At 58.1% G+C, this 21,808-nt stretch overlaps 1 protein-coding gene across 1 annotated transcript in view; it reads left to right on the forward strand.

Moving 5' to 3' along the window:
* The first annotated feature begins 1,493 nt into the window (after positions 1–1,493).
* Positions 1,494–21,808, forward strand: part of Lrp5 (LDL receptor related protein 5) — an 84,758-nt gene continuing 64,443 nt past the window's right edge. Inside the window, exon 1 of the mRNA XM_048359661.1 lies at positions 1,494–1,692. Coding sequence (XP_048215618.1) covers positions 1,608–1,692 — 85 coding nt within the window. The 5' untranslated portion in view covers positions 1,494–1,607. The remainder of the gene's footprint in view (positions 1,693–21,808) is intronic.

The following is a 21,808-nucleotide window of genomic DNA, read 5'->3' on the forward strand; positions in this document are numbered from 1 at the left end:
GGTTTGCCAGGGACTTCCTGCCCCGGGGCCTTAGTCCCGACCGCCCTCTGCCTGGGCTCTTCCCGGTGCAGAGAGGTTCCTGGGTCCTCTAACAGCCTGTCAGCTATCTCCCCAGACTCTACAGCCCTACACACCTTCACCCTCGGCTTTTCCTGGCGTCACAGTCTGTTAATAGAGTGTGCACGTGTGCGAGAGAGAGAGAGAGAGAGAGAGAGAGAGAGAGAGAGAGAGAGAGAGGGGAACTGGAGATTGAACTCAGGACCCAGCCTTAGCTTTTTCCCTCGAGGCTGAGGCTCTACCACTTAAGCCACTTCGGGCCGTTTGTCTCTTATCTTTCCTGCCCAGGCTGGCTTTGAACTGTGATCCTCAGATCTCAGCCTCCGGAGGAGCTAGGATTACTGGAGTGAGAGCCACCGGTGCCCGGCTTAATGGAGCTTTGCGTTTTGTCTTCTTGTTTTTCGGTCACCCCAGGAGGCAGCGGGCCTGGGTCTGGCCACTGGTGTGAGAAGCTCTATGGGTTGACATAGCCAGTGTGGATTTGGGGGCTTCAGGAATTTCCAGGAGGCTTTTCGCGCCCCTCCCTCCTGCGAGGGTATTCTTTTCAGAGAGGGCCTTACATTTTTGTCTGGGGCTGGATTCAGACCGTGATCTTGGGTGGCTGGGATTACAGACGCCTTCCACCACACCTGGTTTATTTGTTGAAATGGAGTGCCAAGAACTTTTTGCCAGACAAGCCTGGAACAGAGATTCGACTAGGGTCCGAGGCAGGTGTGGAGCCTCGCCTCTTGTACTAGGCATCTGCCTAGGCGGGGCTGGAACTCAGCCCTCCTGCCTGGGCCTCCCAGTGTGGGCTTACAGGTGAGCACCACCATGCCCGCAGGTATTCATTCTCATCTCATTTCATTGGGTGGAGGAATGTCTGGAAAGGCTACATCTACTCGGGGGAATCAGCGGGGCCAGGGGGATCAACTGCCCCTCCGGGCCGGGCTGTGGCGGGGGGATGGGGAGGGGGCGCCCGTGCTGCCCGCCCCCTCCGTGCCCACTCGGCAGCCGGCCCGGGGCCCCTCCTCAGCCTCTCCACGGGAGGGCAGGTGTCGCCCTGCTGGGGGCCCCGTCCCGCCGGGGAGCGCCGAGCCCCGGCGGGGGCGGCCTTCCAGGCCCCCAGCTGCCTCTGGGGGCGCTGGGGCCGCGTGCCTCGGTTTCCCCGCTCGCCAGTGCCAGGTCCGGGGGCCGGCTCCACAGGTGACACACCTGCTTCCGGGCCGGGCCGGGCCGGGCGCCGGGGGTCGACGGCCGCCCGCCGCCGGGGGAGGCCGCGGGGCCCGGGGCGCGGAGGCGCGCGGCCTGGGGCCGGCTCCGGGGGGCGCCCGCGGGAGGGCGCGGCGGCGCGGGGCGCGGGGGGCGCGGGCGGCGCGGGGGGCGGAGACCGGCGCGGCTTCCGCCCCGCTCCCGCCCTGCGCCCTCCCCTGCCGTCGTCCTGGTCCGCGGCGCCCGCCCGAGGGGAGGCGGGAGGCGCCGGGAGCCGCGCTCGAGCCGCCGCCCGCCCGCCCGCCCGGCCCGCGCCCCGCGCCCCGCGCCATGGAGCCCGAGTGAGGCCGCGGGACAACATGGAGGCGGCGCCGCCCCGGGCCCCGCCGCCGCCGCCGCCGCTGCTGCTGCTGGCGCTGTGCTGCAGCCTGGCCCCCGCCGCGGGTAGGTGGGCGCGGGCGGGCGGGCGGGCGCGGGGCGCGGGCCGGGGCCGGGGCGGAGGCGGCGGGGCCGGGCGGAGCGCGCCGCCGCCCCCGGTCGTCCCGCGAGCCGGGGCGCGCGCCGCGGGGGCCGCGCCGGGCCTTTGTCTCGCCGGGGCGCTCGGGCCCCGGCCGGGGGCGCGGGTACGGCGGGGGGAGGGGGGCGGCCCGCGGGCTCGGCCAGGTGCGGCGCGGGCGGGTCCTCACCTGCCCGCCGCCCCGGGCACGCGGGGCTCCGGGCGGGCCTGGCCGTGGGGCCCCGGGCGGGGAGCGCGGCGAGCCCGGCGGCCGCGGCCGACGACGACCTGAAGTTGCCGGGAGAAAGTTGGGAGCCTCGCGCCGGGGCGGGGCGGGCGGGGCGGGGCGGCCGGGCCTGCGCCCCCGACCCGACACCTGCCCGGGGCCCGGGGCCCGCACGCCCGGCCGGGGCCCGGGGCGGCCGCGGAGCGGTGTCCCGGCCCCCGGGGGCGCGGCGGGCCGGGCCGGGGGACCGCGCCGCTGCCCCTGCCGCGGCGGCGCCCGCCCTCAGCCCGCCCTCCGGCGCCGAGGTGAGGGCCGGGAACTTTCTGTCCAACTTTGTGAGTGTCCGAGGAGAGGCCGGGGCGAGGCGGGGGGCCCGGCCCGGACGCGCTGCCCGCGGCCCGTGGGGTCGGACGCCGCCTGTGCCTGCCCCACTCCCGGTCCCGGGACGCGCGTGTGTTGTTGTTGTGGGGCCAGCGCGCCAGCGGACGCCGCCAGCCCCGTGGGGTGCTCTCCTGGTCTCCAGGGTCGTCCCGGGGAAATGGGGGTGTGTGGGGAGGGGCAGGCCGCGGGCCCCTTTGTCTGGGCCTCGTCCCCCCCCAGCTGTCTCCCTGAATTCCTCCAGCGTGGACACGGGAGCGGGCGGCCGGGCCTCTCATCCCCGCCGCTGCAGGCTGCCCTGGGCGCTTTGGGGGCGGCCAGAGATGGGGAGAACGGGGCATTTGGCTTCTCAAGCCTTCCTGCTTCCCGCGCCCAGCCAGGACTTCTGGGGGGAGCTTCACCCCAAACCGTCCCTAGCAGGATATGTTGGCACCCCCCCCCCCCTTCCAATTTGTTCCTTGCAAAACAAGGTAAAGACAAAACAAATGACAGGCCAGCGTTGCCCTTTCTTTCCGGAAATGCCTGGGTCACACTGCAAAGCGTTGTGTTTTTTTTTTTGTTTTTTTTTGGAAGCTGTTTGTTTTAAAGGTGGGGTTACTTCTCAGCTCATTTCAGTTTGGGCTTTTCCTGTCTGTGTTGGGGTGACGTTGCTGGAATGTGGGGGCCTGCTGTCAGGAGATTGGAGACCCCCCAAGAGGAAAGAATTGCATCTGTCCAGTTGGGTTGTGTACCAGGCCGGGAGCAGCAAGCGGATTATTATTGAACATTAGGCAGTCAGGAGCCCCGGCCAGCCGGCTGATGTGGTAATCCAGTCCTAAAATGGAAAGGCAGGGAGGGAGGAATCTCTCTCAGCAGCTCAGTTTTTGACTGCTGTCTGGAATCTTCTGAGATCCACGAGGTTGCTCTGAAGGCTTCAGTGAAGGCAGAGCACCAACCCCTAATCTTTTTCCTGATTGCCTCCCATTGCAATTTGAAGCTGGGAGCCCAAGGGAATCAGTGCCTTTGTTCCTAGGTGGAGGATGGCATTCCCCCACCCCAGGGAGGCCCCCCCCCCCCCCCGCAAGGCCCCAGCTGGCATGAGTGGAGTTGAGGAAGCCTTGGGCAAGACCATGTGCCTTGCAAAGTCTCAGGTCCAGGACTTCCCCCCCCAGGCCAGCATGAGTTCAGTGCCGCCCCTGGGCAAGGCATTCCACAAGCCTGGTTCTCTGGGCTCAGGTGTGGTTTGACTTAGCCTCTCTGTAGTTATTTCTCAGATCAGGTCTGTTACCCAGATGGGCCTGGGTCCCTGATCTTTCTACCTTCAACTTCTTGCATAGTTGGAACCAACAGCTGTTGCATCATCACACCTGGCTTATTGATTGAGGCGCAGTCTTGCTAACTTTTTGCCCAGGCTGGCCTCTGATTCTGACCCTCTCAATCTCTGCCTCTTGGGTAGTTGGGATTACAGCATGAGCCGCCATGCCCAGCCCTTTTGTAGCCTTTTCTCTGGCATCTGGTATTGTGTTACGGAACAGAGTAAGATGGCAAATACGACCGTCCTTGGTCAGGACTCTCCATGTGGAGCGGTGACAGGGAAACAGGCCCCTGGGCAGATGTGGGAGAGGTAGGTGGTCTTCAGTGTATCTGTCAGAGCTCCAAGACCTCAAGGATGGAGTGGTCTTGCTGACAGATGCCAGGACCTACGGTGTGACCCTGAGGCCGTGGAGGCTTCCAGCAGACTGCTGGCTGGGGCGGAGGCGACGCAGACTGGGTCAGGGCCGTGTCAGGTGAACGGTGTGGAACGGATTGCTTTTGAGTTGAGATGGACGCTTAGGTAATGGTGTGCAGTTCACAGGCAGTGAGCACATTACAACCATCGCTGTCACCAAGTTGTAAAACACTTCCAAAGAAAGCCCACCCCACGCCTGGCAGTGGCTTCCCATTCCTGTATGGTTTCGGTCTGCACGGTGTCTCTGTGATCTGCCTGCTCTGGATGTCCCTGTCACCCCGGCTGCCCTCTGCCTCTTAGGCTCAAGTGGTCTTCCTGCCTCGGCTTCCTGAGTAGCTGAGACCACAGACAGCCCTGCACCGGCCTGGGTTTCCTATAAATGGTGGGGCAGCGCAGGGCTTTTGTGCCTGACTTCTTTCCTTAGCATAATGTTTTGTAGCTTGTATCAGCAGTCCAGTGTTGTTGTTGTTGTTTTTGGTGTTGCTTCTGGGGCTTGAACTCAGGCCCTGAGCACTGTCTCTGAGCTTTTCTGCTCAAGTCTGGGGTCCTACCACTTGAGCCACAGCTCCACTCTGGCTTTTTTGGTGATTAATTGGAGGTAAGAGTCTCCTGGCTTTGAACTGTGGTTCCTAGATCTCTGCCTCCTGAGTAGCTAGGATCACAGGTGCGAGTCACCCGCGCCCCACGAAGGTTGTGCTTTAAAGAAGCCTGCAGGATGATCTCAAAATGGGGAGTCCTGGGCGGAGGCCGTGGTGGGAGCTGAGGGCCCTGTCTAGCTTCTTGGCTTTCTGGCGGTGTTTATGCATTTGTTCAGGAGGCGGCAGCCCCTGCTGTAGGCCCTGAGCCAGCTGCCTGGGGCAGCACTAGTCCAGGAGTGATGACTGGGGGCAGCTGCGAGGTGCCCCGGGGGCTGGCCCCAGGGCTGGCGGGCCTGGGCCTCTGCCGTCTCTCCAGCTCTGCACCACGGTTTGCTGGCTCTCGGTCTCATTTTCCACAATTGCGAAATGGGGCTGATGGTGTGTGCCTTCCCAGAGCTGGTGTGAGGGAGAGGGTGTTGAGCCTTTCCTCTGAGCCCCCGCCCCGGGGCTCCAGGCTTCCTTCGAAGGGGGCCCTCGGAGTCCCTAAAACTTGTCGAGGTGTTGGGACTGGGCCACCCCTGCCCCCTGACAGGCACGCGGTCATCCCTGTGCGTCTCGGGGGAGGGGGGCTCGATTGCGCTTAGCTGGCTTGGATGACTCCTTGGGCACTGGAGTCCCACCTGCTGGCTGGCAGCGGCCCCTGGGGTGAGCTCCCGTTCTTTCTCTTCCCTCCGGCAGTACTGGGGTTTGAACTCAGGGCCTTGCACTTGCTAGGCTGATGCCTGCCACCGTCATTCCTCCCGTCCTGCCTTTCGCTGGTTATGTTGGAGATGTTGTCTAGCACGCTCTCTCTGCTTTGACCCACGTGAGCCACTGAGGCCCAGCGGAGCCTCCAGCTGGGATGGAGCAGGTGTACCAGTGGCTCCCACCTGTGTTTCCTGCTCTTCTTTCTCCTTCCTTCCTTCCTTCCTTCCTTCCTTCTTCCTCCCCCCCCCCCCCCCCCCATTTCTTTCTTTTTTTGAGAGTCCTGCGATGTCGTCCATACTTGGCCTCAGCATCCAGATCCTGCTGCCTCGGCCTCCTGAGTGCTGGGACCGCAGGGGTGCCATGCCTGCTTCCAGGCGTTTCTTACTGGCTTTATTGGGAGGCACTTAATTCAGTGAGTTTGTTTGCTTTTTCGTTAGCCTTGGTGCAGTTCCTCTTGGCTAAGCCCTGGGAGGAGAGCGGTCTGCCTCTCCAGGGTCTCTGGCTCCTGTCCTGGGAGCCAGGGCGGCGTTCACAGGTGGGGTGCAGTGTCCAGGGATGTGGAGGACTCGTGGGCCTCCGTGTCCTGCTCTTGCTCTGTCTGGGACCCTGGGGACCCTCCATTTCTAACCTGGCAGCAAGGTCTTTTCTAACCCAACGTCTTGTATTTTATTCTGTTCATGAGTCTGCGGGCTCCGGGCTCCTCTGGCTGAGTTGGAGCTGGGAAGACTCCCTTCCCTGCTCTTCCTGGTCCATTGCGCTGCGTGGCTTCCCGGGGGTCTCGAGGGTCTCCTGGCTTTTCACCTCTCCCCGGCTGCCCTGTTCAGGTCTGGCCTGTCGCTTCCCCAGCCCCCTCCCTCCTGGACCCTCACCCTAGCCCCTTACGTTGTGGGGCCCGAGTTGGAAAAAGCTGCTGTAGAAGGTGACATGGGCCCTGAATACCGCAGGGGGTGGCCGCCAGGGTGGGTTTGGGCCTTAGTCTGTGTGCGCTCGAGGGTCCAGAGACCCTGCTCCAGTCCTCAGAGTTCTAGGGTCCTGATGGCTCCACTCCAGGGTGCAGACCCGACCCCACCTTCTCCCGAACTTACAGAGGCCTGCCCAGTGCCCGTCCTGCTAGGACAAGGCGTGGCTGAGATGGGGCGCTGAGCTCCGGTGAGTGAGGACCGTGTTCTCAGTGCCGTGTGGGCCCCGCGAATTCTCTGTGCGGGAAGCCCTGCCAGTGAGGACATCTGTGCCCCAGGCCTTTGCTGGGACACAGACTTCAGAAGGGGCCTTCTCAGAGGGGGTGTGGGGCCCATGGAATGGCAGCAGGTCCTCCAGCTCCTGGTGACGTCACGGTGGCCGTGGTGCCCCTCCAGCTCAGTAACTGTGGTGCGAGGGTTAAAGGTCTCTTCGGAGCCACCTTGTTTGCACCCTGTCCTTCTCTTTGGCGGCTGGGTGTCTGGGGTTGTGCGGGGGGCTGTGGCAAGCTCACCTGCTGCTTGGTGTCCAGCCCCGTGGGCTCTGCCTGTTGCCATCACGTGGAGAGAGTCTCCCCTGGTGTTCAGGCAGGGGGTGTCCTGTGACCTTGTCCCTGCTGGCCTGGCGCAGCCCCGCCACCGGGCACCCCTGAGGAGCAGGGGCAGCCTGGCCCCTCCACAGATGTCCAGGCAGCACTGGCTCAGGACTACCGTGGGTGGGTGACTCTTTTTTTTTTTTCCAGTCCTGGGGCTTGAACTCAGGGCCTGAGCACTGTCCCTGGCTTCTTTATGCTCAAGGCTACCACTCTGCCACTTGAGCCACAGCGCCACTCCTGGCTTTTTGGTAGTTTACTGGAGATAAGAGTTACTCCTGGGCTCTCCCGCCTGGGCTGCGATCTTCAGATCTCACCCTCCTGAGCAGGGAGGATTATAGGTGTGAGCCGCCGGTGCCTGGAAGCGCTGGGTGTTTTTTTGGAGGGGCTGGAAATTGCATCCCTGGGGTGGGAATTCCCAGTCCTTGCCTCAGGAGGGTGGTTGCTGTTCCTGGTGGCAGGGTTGGAACGCTGGGCTTCTGATATCCATATTTCAATTCAAAATTACTTTATCACAGTGAAATATGTATAGAATAAGACTTGCCGTTTCAACTACTTTTAAAGGTCCACAGTGATCTCAGGACCTTCTCAGTGTTGTGCATCACCACCTTCTATTTCCAGATCTTTCCATCACCCCAAACAGAAATGTACCCAGTCATTCTCTGTTACCCGTCTCCCCAGCCCCTGGTCATTTCTCTTCTGCTTTCCTATGACTTTTCTTCTTCTAGGCGCTGTAAAGTTGTGTAATCATTCAGTGTTTGGCTTATTTACATAATGTTTGGCATGAACAGCATATAATGTTTTCAAGATTTGAGGTGTAGCATATGTCAAGAATTTCTTCCTTTTTCTTTTTGGTTGGTACTGGGGCTTGAACTGGAGGCTTTGCCTTCACTCAGCTATTTTTGTGGTTGTGACTGTTGTTGTTGTTGATCCTGGGGCCTGGGTGCTGCCACCGAGCTCTTTGGCCGGAGGCTGGCGCTCTACCACCTTGAGCCACAGCGCCACTTCCAGGTTTTTGGTAGTGAACTGGAGTTTCTGGTAGTGAATGGACTTTCCTGCCCTGGCTGGCTTCAAATTAGGATCCTCCGATCGCAGCCTCCTGAGTCGCTAAGATAGCAGGCGCGAGGGAGGCGAGAGGGAGGCCTGGCTCCCACTCGCACTCAGCTCTTTTGCTCACGGCTGGTGATCGATTATTTGAACCATGTCTCTCGTCACATGCTCTGCTGGTTAATTGGAGATGAAGTCTCTCAGACATTTCTGTCCCAGGTGGCTTCGCACCACGATCCTCAAACCTCAGGCTTCTGAGGAGCTAGGATCATAGGTGTGATTCGTCATTCTTTCAGAAGCAGGCGGCATTTCGCCGTGCGGTGTGGGTCGGCGCGCCGTGTCGCATGGTATACGCCGTGTCGTGGAGCTCGCAGGCTTCCCCAGGCCTCACCGCTGTGCGGGACCTGCCACAGTGGCCACTCGCCTTCTCTGTGCGCTGGGGCTGGGAATGTGGCCTAGTGGGTAGAGTGCTCGCCTCGTATACGTGAAGCACTGGGTTCGATTCCTTAGCACCACACAAACAGAAAAAGCCAGAAGAGGCGCTGTGGCTCAAGAGGTAGAGTGCTAGCCTTGAGCAAAAAGAAGCCAGGGACAGTGAGTTCAAGCCCCAGGACTGGCAAAAAACAAAACAAAAAGCACGTAGCTGTGACTCAAGTGGTAGGTGACCTGCCTTAGAAAGTTTAAACTCTAGTACTGCCAAAAAAACAAAAGAAAGAAAAAAGAAAAAGGCAGCCCCAGTTTATACCCTGAGAATATTACTACTCTTTACCATAATCTCTCCACTGCTGACAGTCAGCATTAGTTTTTGTTTATTTATTTATTTATTTATTTATTTTTTGCTCTTTTTTTTTTCCTTTTTTTTTATTAATTGGACATAAATTTTTTTACAAGGTGTTGTGCAAAGAGGGTGCAGTTACATAGTAGGGCAGTGTGTACATTTCTTGTGATATCTTACGACCTGTTTTTCTATCCCTTGTCTAGGTCAGGTTGACATATATGCAATATACAATGTATCAAGAACATATACAGTATTCACAGACCTGGTCTCTACTGTCTCTCCATCTCCCTTTCTTAACAGTCATATATCAGGGAGATCATGCCCCTTTGTTTTCTGTGTTCTAGGCTTGTCTCACTCAACATTATTTGTTCGAGTTCTGACCATTTCCCTGCGAATAACAGTATTTCACCATTCCTAATCGCTATGTAGTATTCCATTGTGTATAAGTACCATATTTTTTGGAGTTTTTGTTTTTTTAAATTAATACCAATTTGGTTAAAAACTGTTAACAAATTTTGATTTGAGCTTTCCTATACTGAATCCAAATTGCCTAATCTTATCCTTGGCCTGTTTTTATTTCTGTTGTTTGTCTTTTTCTTAATGATTTGTGAGGGCAATAATTCTTGTGCTATTTGTCCCAGACCTCCTTTCTGCTCTGCAGCTAGTTCTTAATCTTTTTTTCCTTTATTCCTGCCAATCTAATATCATGAAGACATTGAAGAATTTCATGTAAGTAAAGCTCTTGATTTCCCTAGAGGCAGTTGTTGTCTTCTTACTCCACCTACAGACTAGAAACACATTCCAAGCCGGGCGCAGGGCTCAGGCCTGCCGTCATAGTTACTCTGGAGGCTGAGCTCCGAGGATCAAGGTTTAAAGCCAGCCCAGGGAGACAAATCCAGAGACTTTTCTCCAGTTACCCAGCAGAAAGCCGGAAGTGGAACTGTGGCCCCACTGCGGTAGAATACCGGCCTGAGGGAAAAAGCCAAGTGAGAGCATGAAGTGGTGCTGAGTTTAAGTCCTAGTACCAGCACGCAAAAACATGCCCCTGTGGGCTGTGTGGTGTCCCAGATCTGGGCCCCTCTGGTACCCGGGGATCTTCCTGTACCAGTCCTGCTGTTCTAATCTCTGTGGCTTCGGTGTATCAACTGCTAAAATCTACCCCCCCACCATTGTTAGTCTAAAAACGGTGTTGACTCTTTTCACACACTAGCTCCTTTGTGGTAAACTTCAGAGCCAGCCCTCCAGGCTCTGCCCTTTGATCTCCTGCTCTGGGGACCATAAGTGGTGACATCCAACAGGTGTGGCCCGGCTGGATGTTAAGTGGCCTGTGCGGAGACCTCAGTTCATCTGCCGCTTGCAATGGAGATGTTTGTGACAGCTGTGGACTGTGGGACACTGGCATGGCGTGCTCTCGGGGTGCTGGCTGTGCCACTTGGCCCGGGACACCCCTCACACCAGCGTCTGCTCGGGAGAGAGCAGCCCTGGAAGCTAGTTTCAACATTACCCCGAGCCCCCTGTGGCTTCTCCTCGGGTTCACTCCAGAAGAAAATGTGAGCACCTTTTATTGCTTCTGCACCCCTCGAGTAGCCATCTGGGGAGGCGGTACCCGCCTGGCAGATCTCTCAGGAAGTTGCTCAATGGGGAGTTAAAAGCCACCTGGATGTCCTCCAGTCCGTCCCCTCTCAGGCAGCTGCCACCAGGGTCCGCCCAGGAAGGCGTCTGAACTCCGGCCAGGTGGCTTCCGGGCAGGGAGCAGTGTGCACCCTCGGCTTGTGTCTGAGGGTGACCTGTGGGGCTCCCCACTTCCCCCTGGAGCTGGAATGGGGGAGAACCAGGCACATTGTGCTGCGGCGGCAGTGGTTCCTAGGGCCACACGTGGGGACCCCCCTTCCTGTAGTAAGAACCCATACTTTACCCTCCCCCACCCCTGCCCTTTCTTTTCTTTTGTCCTGCTGATACTGGGGCTTGAACTCACAGCCTAGATGCTGTCCCTTAGCTTTTTTTTCTTGAGGCTAGTGTTTTACCACTTGCACCACAGCTCGGCTTCTGGCATTTGGCTGGTTAATTGGACATAAGAACTTCACCGGCTTTTCTGCGTGGGCCTCCTGAGTAGTCAGGATTGTAAGCATGGACCCACCAGATAGATACCTGGTCAGCTTGAGCTTCTGAAACGCTGTCGTTTTGGAACCTCTGCCCTCCAGCATGCTACATTTGCTGTGTCGCGGTCTCTTCTGCTTAGGTTCCAGGCAGAGCTGATCCTGCCAGGAACATCTCCCTCAGCCCTTTCTGTTTGTCTTTACAGGGCGTAGGGAACCCCTCTGGGGCCAGGACACATTTGTGGCCCCTTACGTTGTGGGGCCCCGGTTGGAAAAAGCTGCTGTAGAAGGTGACATGGGCCCTGAATACCGCAGGGGGTGGCCGCCAGGGTGGGTCTGGGCCTTAGTCTGTGTGGGCTGGAGGGTCCAGAGACCCTGCTCCGGTCCTCAGAGTTCTAGGGTCCTGATGGCTCCATTCCAGGGTGCAGACCCGATCCCGCCTTCTCTCGAACTTACAGAGGCCTGCCCAGTGCCCGTCCTGTAGAACAAGGCGTGGCTGAGGCTATGGGGTCTCGTTAGGGAGCCACCCGACTGAGCCACCCGACTGAGGATCTCTGGTCCTGCCGCCGCCAGCCATTCAGCATTCTGGGTGGCAGGGGTTGTGGGGGGCGGCGGGGGTCTCAGGTGGTGGGGACTTCGGTGGTGGGGGTCTTGGGACGGTGGTAGGGGGTCTCAGGGTGGCAGGGGCCTTGGGTGGTGGGGGTCTTGGGACGGTGGGGTTTCGGGGATGGTGTTGCCCACAGGAAGAGGCTCAGGGTTCTTCATGTGTCCAGTTGCATAGCTGAGCGGATGGGAGGCCGGGAGGCCTGGTCAGGAGCCCATGGCATCTGTGAGCTGAAGCTCTCTAGTAGGACAGTGCCCTACAGGCTGGTGTCCCTCTGTAGCTCTGATCAGAGGGAGGCCAGGGGGCCTCGGTTGCCACTGAGACTCCAGGGGGCACCGACTGTGGCACACACAGGTGGCTGGTGTGTATTGGTCCAGCCATGGTCCTTGGCCAGCCCTCAAGCCAAAGCCACTGTCCACCCTCCTGGACAAGGGACCTGCTGCCCCCTCCTCAGACCTGCTCAGAGCAGCGGCGGCGGGCGTCCACGGGCTGCCAGCCTTCTGGTCTGAAGTCTGGTGGGACTAGTGGCCTCCCCACTGTCCCGTCCCCAGTCACATTCTCTGCCACGTGGTGCTCTGGCCTTGGACAAGCCACGGACCCTCTGGGCCCCACTCCTGCTTGCTGGGAGGGCGGGCAGGTGTGCAAAGGAGGCTGCCTGGGGCCAAGGCCAGTCCTGAGAGCTGTACCCGCGTGGCCCTCAGGACCCTGGCACTCCATCCTCTCCACCTGGGTCTTTTTTTTTTTTTTTTTTTTTGGCCAGTCCTGGGCCTTGGACTCAGGGCCTGAGCACTGTCCCTGGCTTCCTTTTGCTCAAGGCTAGCACTCTGCCACTTGAGCCACAGCGCCACTTCTGTTTTGCCGTTTTCTGTATATGTGGTGCTGGGGAATCGAACCCAGGGCCTCATGTATACGAGGCAAGCTCTCTTGCCATATTCCCAGCCCATCCACCTGGGTCTTAGAGGCCGCTTGGCTTTTAGTTCACTGACCAGCTCAGCTCAGAGCTTGTGCTCATTGGCGTCCGTCTTGCCTGTAGGCCTTACAAGGCATGTGACATCATTTGGTACGTGACAGGACGGGCATGTATTCTCGTTACCTGCCCACAGCCCCTTTGACTGAATCAATAATATTGCACGGCCAGAGAATGATGCCATAAATTTCCAAGGAGCTCTTGGCATCAGAAAGGTTAACCTCTCCCCCCCCTTAGTGAAGGAGAATCACCTGATTGACCACCTAATTCTGTGTGTGTGTGTCCCTCTGGGGCCTTGAATTTAAGGCCTTAAGCTCTTGCTTGGCTGTTGTGCTCCGGGCTAGCGCTCTTTCACTTGAGCCACAGCTCCACTTCCTCTTTTTTTTTTTGGTAGTAATTGGAGATAAAAGTCTCATGGACTTTGCTGCCCCGGGCTGGCTTTGAACCATGACCCTCAGATCTCAGCCTCCTGAGTAGCTAGAATGACAGGCGTGAGCCACTGGTGCCCGGCTGAACCAGTTTTAGCTATTGTAGAAGGACTGGGCATTTCAGTCTTGGCACCGATCAGCCGTGTGAGCTCACGGGGCAGTGGGAAGGGCTCCCATGAGGCTTGGGCGTGGAATCCTGTTCCCGCCTCTCCGTTAGCCTCCAGACCTGTGCTTAGCTGGGTTTCGCAATGGTCAGTGGCCTTGCCTGGCTGCGCCCACGCCACATAAATGTCCTCCAAGACCCCCAGTCGTGAGGCCAGGCGGGGAGGGGTTAAGGCAGCCGTCCCCGCCGTGGCTGGCGGCCTGGTTGGTGGGCCTGAGGCGGAGGCGTCATCCGATCCCAGGGTGGTGCCTTGCCCTGGGCATCGGCCCCTGCGCCTTGGCACCCGTGTGAGCACCGTTTTCCAGGAACGCTGGGTCATTTTGACAACTGCGCCTCGAAATTTTGCCCAATAAACAGATTTTGGAGAGCATCGATCCGCTTGGCAAAACGTTGTTATTATGGTCCTGTTTAACTTTGGAAAGAACGTAAGAAATGGTACAAAGGTGTGTTTGTTTTCTGAAATGGGTTCCCTTCCCCAGATGTTCCTTTCTGCCCATTCCTAAGCGTCCCGAGTGCCGTTCTCCAGTTTCCTCCCTGCACGGCCGGACAATGAGGTCTTTGTGACCACATGGGAACCGCTTCCCTCTCCGGGGGCCCGTGGGGGAGGCGCGGGCCGTCCACCTCTCCCACCTCCGTGGAAACAAGTCTGTGCCAACCCTGCCGGGGTCTGGCTCCCTGGTGGGGCTTTTGCAGGCATGGTTCCCAGGGCGGTGATTGGCAAGGGCTGAGGCCTGAGCTACCACAGTCTGTACCTCCCTCCTCCTGGACCCTTGAGCTGCCCCCCAATCCTATTTTTTTTGCCAGTCCTGGGGCTTGAACTCAGGGCCTGAGCACTGTCCCTTGCTTCCTTTGGCTCAAGGCTAGTGCTCTGCCACTTGACCTAGAGCACCACTTCTGGCTTTTTCTATATATGTGGTGCTGGGGAATCGAACCCAGGGCCTCATGCATGCGAGGTGAGCACTCTACCAGTAGGCCACATCCCCAGCCCCCAATCCTAAGTTTTTGCATCTGCATCGCACTTTCAGGCCTGACCCTTTTCCTTGACTGTCTGTCTGTCTGTTCGTGCTGGGGATGGAACCCGGGGCCTTGCACACACTCCTGGCAAGTGCTGAGCCAGTGAGTGACACCCCGGCCCTTTGCGTCTCCGGATGACATGTACAGGGCGGTGTCACCAGAGACCAGAGGCCATAGCTACGCGCCTGGCCGAGGTGGGGGTGGGAATGTCACGAACAGGATACAGGGACATGTGTGCACTGCGCACGCGTGCACGCGCACACACACACGCACGCACACACATCTTAGAGGCACCTCCTCAGTTGCTTTCAAAATGGTTTCAGGGCTGGGATGTAGCTCAGTGGCAAAGCGCTTGCCTAGCAAGCGCAACGTCCTGGGTTCGATCCCCAGGACCAAAAAAGAAAAGACAAAGATAAATACAGTTTTAAAAAAACCAATCAAAATGGTTTCAGCAGGGCGCTGGTGGCTCACGCATGTAATCTTAGCTACTCAGGAGGCTGAGATCTGAGGATCTCGGATCAAAGTCAGCCCGGGGCAGCAAAGTCCATGAGACTCTTGTCACCAGTTAACCATCAACAAAGCTAGAAGTGGAGATGTGGTTTAAATGGCAGAAAAAAATTGGGGGGGAGAAAAAAAATCTAAAGGACAGTGCCCAGGCCTTGAGTTGTCCCAGTAGTGGCACACGCACGCACACACACACACACACACAAACACAAAATGGTTTCCAAGGGCAGCTGAGATTCCTGTACAAAGCTGGTGCTTAGTGTTGTCTGAACTCAGCAGTTTCTAGGGGTCCGCCTTATTTGGGATGTGTGATAAATGAAAACTCTTGTTTTTAAATAAATGCATCCTGCTTTAGAGTTCCCAAGATACAGATATAAATAGCTTGGGTTCATTATGCATTTCCAGTGTGTGTGTATGGAGGTGTGGGTACACTCGGAGACCTGTAGCCTCCATTGCCCTGTGTGTGGGGGCTGTGGTCACCTCTTGTTACAGTTAGAAGAAACAGGCCCACTGTAAGTTTCACACAGAAACTAGAGGCTATTTTTTTGTTTTGTTTTGTTTTGTTTTTTGCCAGTCCTGGGGCTTGAACTCAGGGCCTGGGCACAGTCCCTGAGCTGCTTTTGCTCAAGGCTAGCGCTCTACCACTTCAGCCACAGCGCCACTTATACCTTTAAAAAAAAAAGTTATGTGGTGCTGAGGAATGGAACCCAGGGCTTCATGCATGCTAGGTAAGCGCTCTACCACTAAGCCACATTCCCAGCCCTAGAAGCTGTTTGAATGGTAAAACATTGTCTTGGAAATGACCGAAGGCGCCCCCCCTGCAGGTCAGCAAGCCTGGCATTGGACTCCTTGGCAGCCCGGCCCTGGGAGGTGGAGCCGGGGCCTGGTGAGGGGTGTCAGTCGCCCGCCTGGGTGGTCCAAGTGAGGGGCTGCTGCCTGAGAGCCCCCGAGGGGCGGCCTGGGGCCTCCTGAGGAGGGTGAGAAGCTGCCGTGGATGCCGTCTTCCAGCAAGGCCCAGATGGGCTCTCGTGCTTTGCCGAGGTCCTGGGCCACTTCCGGGAGACTGGCCGGCTGGGAGCCGTGGAACCGGGGTGGTATGTAATCAGAATGCTATATTTTGTCGAAAATAAGAATGTTAGTAACGGGCTGGTTGCTGGCAAGTCACACCGGGACTCTGAAATACATATTTTTCCCTGCTCTGCCCTAAACCTTCTAATTAGTGAGAACGCACATTTGCAGACATAAATCAAGTGTCCTGTTCCCTCATGAACTGTCCCGGGTGTCCCTGAGCTGGTCATATTTCATGGTTGCTAAATTGAGGCTTGCAGAGTGTGTGCGCACGTGTGCTTGCGGGTGTGCAACCTGAGCTGCATGTGCACATAGGCGTGCACCAGCACTGCACGTGTGTACATGTGCTTCCATGCACACATGTCCTACGGGCACATGTGCACAGATGCTAAATGTTCACTTGTGTGTGCTGCGTGCATGCCTGCGTGCGTGCGTGCGTGCGTGTGTGGCAGGATGAGAGTGAAGTGAGGTAGAGGTGTTCAAGGGACCCAGCTGGTCGGTGCCTGTCCCAGCTGTGAGGCGCAGGAGTCATTCAGTGCACACTTAGCGGGGAGCGGCTGGGGGGCACTGCTGGGCTCCCCCCCCCCCCCGAGGCCCCTGGAACTGTGGAAAAGGCTGTGGGCTCTGCCCACTGGCCCCGCAGTCTGGCGTCTCCTCCCGTGGCTGGGTCTTGGCTGGGGGGCCGCGTGGGGTCCTGGGGCTGGCTCTATCCCGGATGTGGGGGTGGTGGGGGGGCTGGCTTTCAGGCGCCAGAGCTACTCCAGGACTGCCCCAGCCTTGAGGTGGCCCTGGTGAGCCCTTCACCCCTGCAGGTATCTTGGTCTGTGGACCCCGGAGGGAAGGGGCCAGGCTGGGCATGCATTTTGGGGTCCACATCCAGCCTTTCCACGCCAGTGCTTTCAAACCATGTCTCTGGGTCAAAACTAAACAGTGTTCTGACCAGGTACACTTGGGAAATCCTCTGGGAAAGAGAGTGAACTGTCGGTTACCTAGAAGAGTTCCCTCCCCCACCCCCCCACCCCGCTTTGTGTTTGCTGATCCTGGGGCTTGGATTCGGTGCATCATTAAATAGCGCCCACAGCTGGTGCTCTACTGCTTGAGTCAAGCCTCTAGTCCAACTTTTGCCTGGTTAGTTGGAGATGGAGTCTCTCAAACTTTTCTGCCGGGGCTGGCTTTAGAACTGAAGTGTCCCCCAGGTTTTAGTCTTCTGAAAAGCTAGGGTTATAGTTGCCACACGCTCCTGGCTGCCTAGAGGCTTTAAAATGGCGAGGAGGCCGCAGGCTGAGGCGGCCTTTGCCCAGACGTCTTTTATGGGTCAGACAGAAAGGGCAGGCGTGAGCTGAGCCTGACACTGCCAGTAGTCCTTCCTGGCTCTCTTGCTTGGTGGCTTCTTCTCAGTTGTCATCTTGGGGCGCTGGCCCAGGAGCGTGGTGTCTGAGACTCAAGTCAAAGTAAGTTCCTTGTCCCTCTTGTTAAGAGATTTGTCCGCAGCTGGCTGGGCGGGGTGGCGCGAGCCTAAAATCCTAGCTGCTTTGGAGGCTGAGATGGATGGGGGATCAGGGTTGGAGTCCAGCTTGGGCACAAAGCAGTTCACGAGGCTCCATGTCACGCCAGCCGTCGGGTGTGGTGGCATGGGCCTGCCACCATCCGGGAGGCTCAGAGAGGCTGGCCTGAGCCTAACACAAGATTCCACCTTGAAAAGAAGCCGTGGGAGCAGGGACTGGGTGCCCGGCTCCCCTGGCAGCCAGGAGGCCCCGGGTCCCGGCCCCTCGTCTGCTCTTTGTATTTGTCCAGCCTCGCGTCTCGCTCTGCCCCTCGCTCTTGGCCCGCAGGGACCTCGAGCTGCTCAGCGACTGGCTTCCGTGGGTGCCCACTGGGGGGGGGGGGGCAGGAAGGGGCTGTCCTCCGAGAGGGAGGAGGAACAGCCAGTCCTAGAAGTGGCTCTCGTGGCCGCTGTTCATGGCGCTGGCCTTGGGCTTCTCTGTGGATGTTCCCAGGCGACCGAGCGGGCTCCCTGGCCATGGCCTGCCGTCCTGCCCTTGGCGCAGGGCTGCGTGGGGCCTGGGCGGCACTGCCTGCCCCCAGGGAGGAGGAGGCCCGGGTCTTAGGTTCCTGGGCCGGAAGGTCTTCGGAAGGTGGCCTAGTTATTAACATCTTGCAAGTGATTTCTTATTTCTTGTTCAGCCTCAAACCTGCCCCCTCCCCACTCCCTGTGCCCCGCCTCCCCGACTTGTGCCCTGTGCGCCTGGGGGAGGGTGGGAGACACTAGGATGGGGGGCAGAGAGTGAGCTCTGAGCTGCAAGATGGGGGGGGGGCGCTGCCCGTTCTCCATGAGGCTGGGCAGGGAGAAATGGCCCTACAGTACAGCTCCGTGGAAGTTAGGTCAAGGGCACAGCATGCATACAGCATTCTAGAAGCTTCCTCCTGCTGCCCCCCCCCCCCCCAGCCCTTACCTGCCTCCCCTGCCCCAGCAGGCTCTGCTTTCCCAACTTCTGCAGCCAGGCTGGGCTCAGACTCCCCAGCTCTTTGTGGTTGTAGGAAGAGTGTCCTCAGTTGGGGAGGAGGTAAGCTGTCTGAACAGGTTTCAGGACAAGCTGGGAAGATTCGTGCTGCCTTCAGGTTAGGCTGCATCCAGCAGGCATTCAGTGTGGTCCACAGAGAGGGTTTTCTGGGGGTGTGAGTGGAGTGTGGGCTAATGTGGGGGCTGTAAGATTTGGTCTGCTTTGGTGGGGTTTGAGATTGGGGGTTAAGGCTAGACTGGAGGACCAGGAGAAAATTCACAGTGTGCCCTGGCTCAGTGGGTTTTAGGTAGGCAAGGGATGGATGATGGTTGGATGGATGGATGGATGGGTGCATGGACGGACGGATGGATGGATGGGTGCATGGATGTGAGGTTGAGGAGAGCTGCAGGTATTTCAGCTATGGTGGGGGAGGAGAGCTGTTCCTTTCCCTGTGTTGGCTGATGTTATCAGGACTCCTCTCCTGCTAAAGTTGGCTGAGCTTTTCCATAAAAGGCAGCATATCTGCTGGCTTAAAGGATACGTAGGACTTTATTACTGTTACAAATGTTATTATTGTTATAAATGTTCAGTATAATATTTAGAAACTCCAAATCATACTTGGTTCATACTTGTAATCTTACTCAGTAGGCTGAGATCTGAGGATTATGGTTCAAAGCCAGCCTGGGCAGACAAATCCTAGAGACTTTTTATCTCCAAATTAACCAGCCAAAAGCCAGAACTGGAGGTGTGGCTCAAGTGGTAGAGCATCCGCCTTGAGCAAAAAAAGAAAAAGCCAAGGGAGAGTGCAAGGCCCTGAGTTCAAGCCCCAATATTGATGTGTGCTCATTCATATGCACAAGTGTGTGCACACACACAAAATCCTCAGACTCTTGTTCCTGAGTTGCCCTTCAGTAGGGGACAAACTCATGAAAATAAGAAATTCTGTGGTTAGAATCATAGTCACAGCACTCGCTTGAGGGTTAAGGGGCACCACTACCCCCCCCCCCCCCAGAATGGAGGTGCCAACACTGAGAGAGTCTACCTAGGTGACACAAGCTGGCTTCAGGAGCCATCAGTTTGCTCCTGAGTCAGGGTGTTTAATGTTTCCTCTGCCCTAATTAAGGAAGTCCCACCAGCACCCGAGATGGGACATCACAAAGATGGCGCTCACGGTGCCTGGTGAATCCTTCCACCACACCAGGGGTCTGCGTGTTGTTCTTGGCAGACTGCTTGCAGCACACTGGGAGAGGACGGGCCGGCCCCTCATCCCCGTGCACTGGAGAGGACGGGCCGGCCCCTGTCCCGTGCACTGGAGAGGACGGGCCGGCCCCTGTCCCGTGCACTGGAGAGGACGGGCCGGCCCCTGTCCCGTGCACTGGAGAGGACGGGCCGGCCCCTGTCCCGTGCACTGGAGAGGACGGCCCGGCCCCTAGGCCCCGTGCACTGGAGAGGACGGGCCGGCCCCTGTCCCGTGCACTGGAGAGGACGGGCCGGCCCCTGTCCCGTGCACTGGAGAGGACGGCCCGGCCCCTAGGCCCCGTGCACTGGAGAGGACGGGCTGGCCCCGAGCCCCTGGTGCTTTGGGGCTGCCAGGGTTTTCCCCTGGGCCTCTGCTCTCCCAGTGCTCTTTGAACAAATGATCTCAGAGGGGACTAGAACTTTCTTTTTTTTTTTTATTAATTGGACATAAATTTTTTTACAAGGTGTTGTGCAAAGAGGGTGCAGTTACATAGTAGGGCAGTGGGGACTAGAACTTTCTAACACTGCCACCCCCACCCCCCCCAGGCCAAGTGCCTTGAAGTTTCATGTTTTACCCTGAAATGCATGGGAATTTATTTGGCAGACCCTTTGTCATTGTCACTGGTTTTATTTGAAATAAACGAAAACCTCTCCTCCCCTGCCCTCCCCTGCCCTCCCCTGCCCTCCCTTCCTTCTCCCTCCCCTCCTCTCTTCATGTTGGTAGCTTTTGAAGAAGAGGGAGGAGTCTCCCTTTTTTTGTAGAGTGGGGGATTGAACCCAGGGCCTGGTCTGTGTAGACAAGCACCCTGCCACTGAGTTCTAGCTCTCTGATTTAAAGGGTACAATTCTGTGGCACTAAAAACACGCACAGAGCCAGGCGCTGGTGGCTCATATCTGTCATCCTTGCTGCTTAGGAGGCTGAGATCTGATGATTGGAGTTTGAAGCCAGCCGGGGCAGGAAAGTCCGGGAGACTCATTTCCAGTTAACCACCAAGAAGCCAGAGGTGGAATTGTGGCTGAAATGGGCAGAGTACCAGTCTTGAGCACAGAAGTCAACGCCGATTTTATGGGGAGAAGATTCTGCACCGTGGGGGTGCCCAGTGGGCCAGGGTGGGGCTCGGGGTGAGTCAGGAGGACCCGGGGTGTCGAGGATGGCCCTCTTTTCATAAGGAATACCGATGCCAGGCGGCAGGGAGACCGGAGGGGACCCGGGGAAGGGGGTGCATGGGTGGTCATGTGACTTGCGGCTGGTTCTCCGGCCCCAGGCCGCGGGAGGTGTGTTGAGGGATGTGCCGTCGCCGTCACGGGTGGGACAGCACCGGGTACATGCTGCGCTTTGGTGTGGGGCCCAGACGTGATCAGCCATCACCAGGTTTTCCATCCCTCCTCCAGCGCTGCTGGCTCCCGCCTGGCTTCCTCCTCCAGGAAGCCTGCCCGGCCCGCCCCAGCCAGTTCTTCCTCGACGTTACAGGTACCCCCTGCCCCTGCCACCCACCTTTCCTTCTTGCTTAGGTGGTGGTGTGACGGTGTGAATGTACCCGGGGCTCCTTGGTGTGGGCCTCGGAGTTCTCCTGGCCCTGACTGGTAATTCCACAGAACGCCTGGACTACGTACGCCTAGCCTGGGAGCCACACGGGGCCCCATCCATCCAGGCCTGGACCCAGACTGCTGCTTGTCTGGGGGTGGTGGGAGGGGCTGGATGACCTCGGAGCGGGCCTGGTTTGGGGTAACTCTGTACACAGTGTAAACCATGGGCTCTTGGAGAAGAGGCCCAGACATCTGCTACGAGTTCTATATATAAACACGGGAGATGCTTAGAGGAGTTAAATGGGCTTGTTGGCACTTGGCTATGTAGATCCCTGGTTCTTCTGTGGCAGCTACTGGCCGCAGCCCTGGCCCCGGGTAGAAGGGAGCCAGAGCAGGCCTCCCGGGTCCTGGGAGCAGCAGACCTGCACCGTGCACACCTAGCTCGGAACAGTGTGCCGCACAAGCCTGATCAGAGGGGTCGAGGCCTTGAGGTGCCCCCCCCCAGGAATGTGGGGTGTCCCGAGCTCCTGCCAAGAAGGCCTGCACCAGAGTAGGCCGACATCCCGACAGCGGGATGGGCAGAGGGAATAGGACGGCCGTGCCTTTTTTAAGTGTTTGCTGTGGGTGTGGAGGGACACGCCTGTAATCCCAGCACTCAGGTGGCGGGGACTGGAGGATCCCGAATTCTAAGTCAGCTTCAGCTGCACCGTGGAACTCTTGTCTGGAGGTGAACCTCAGGTGGCAGAGCACCCACCTAGCAGGAGTGAAGCCCTGAGTTCAAGCCCCACCCCCACTGATCAGTTTCATTGAGGAGAAATTCACATCGTGTAAAGTTAATCATCGGAGGTCACAACTCTGCAACAGTGAGGATTTTGCAAGGTGTGTAGCCTTCTAGAGCTTTCCGGAAACCCCGCTCATCCTCCCCAAGCAGTCATTCCTCAG

This window comes from Perognathus longimembris, chromosome 13 (assembly GCF_023159225.1).
Source record: "Perognathus longimembris pacificus isolate PPM17 chromosome 13, ASM2315922v1, whole genome shotgun sequence".
NCBI classification, from domain to species: domain Eukaryota; kingdom Metazoa; phylum Chordata; class Mammalia; order Rodentia; family Heteromyidae; genus Perognathus; species Perognathus longimembris.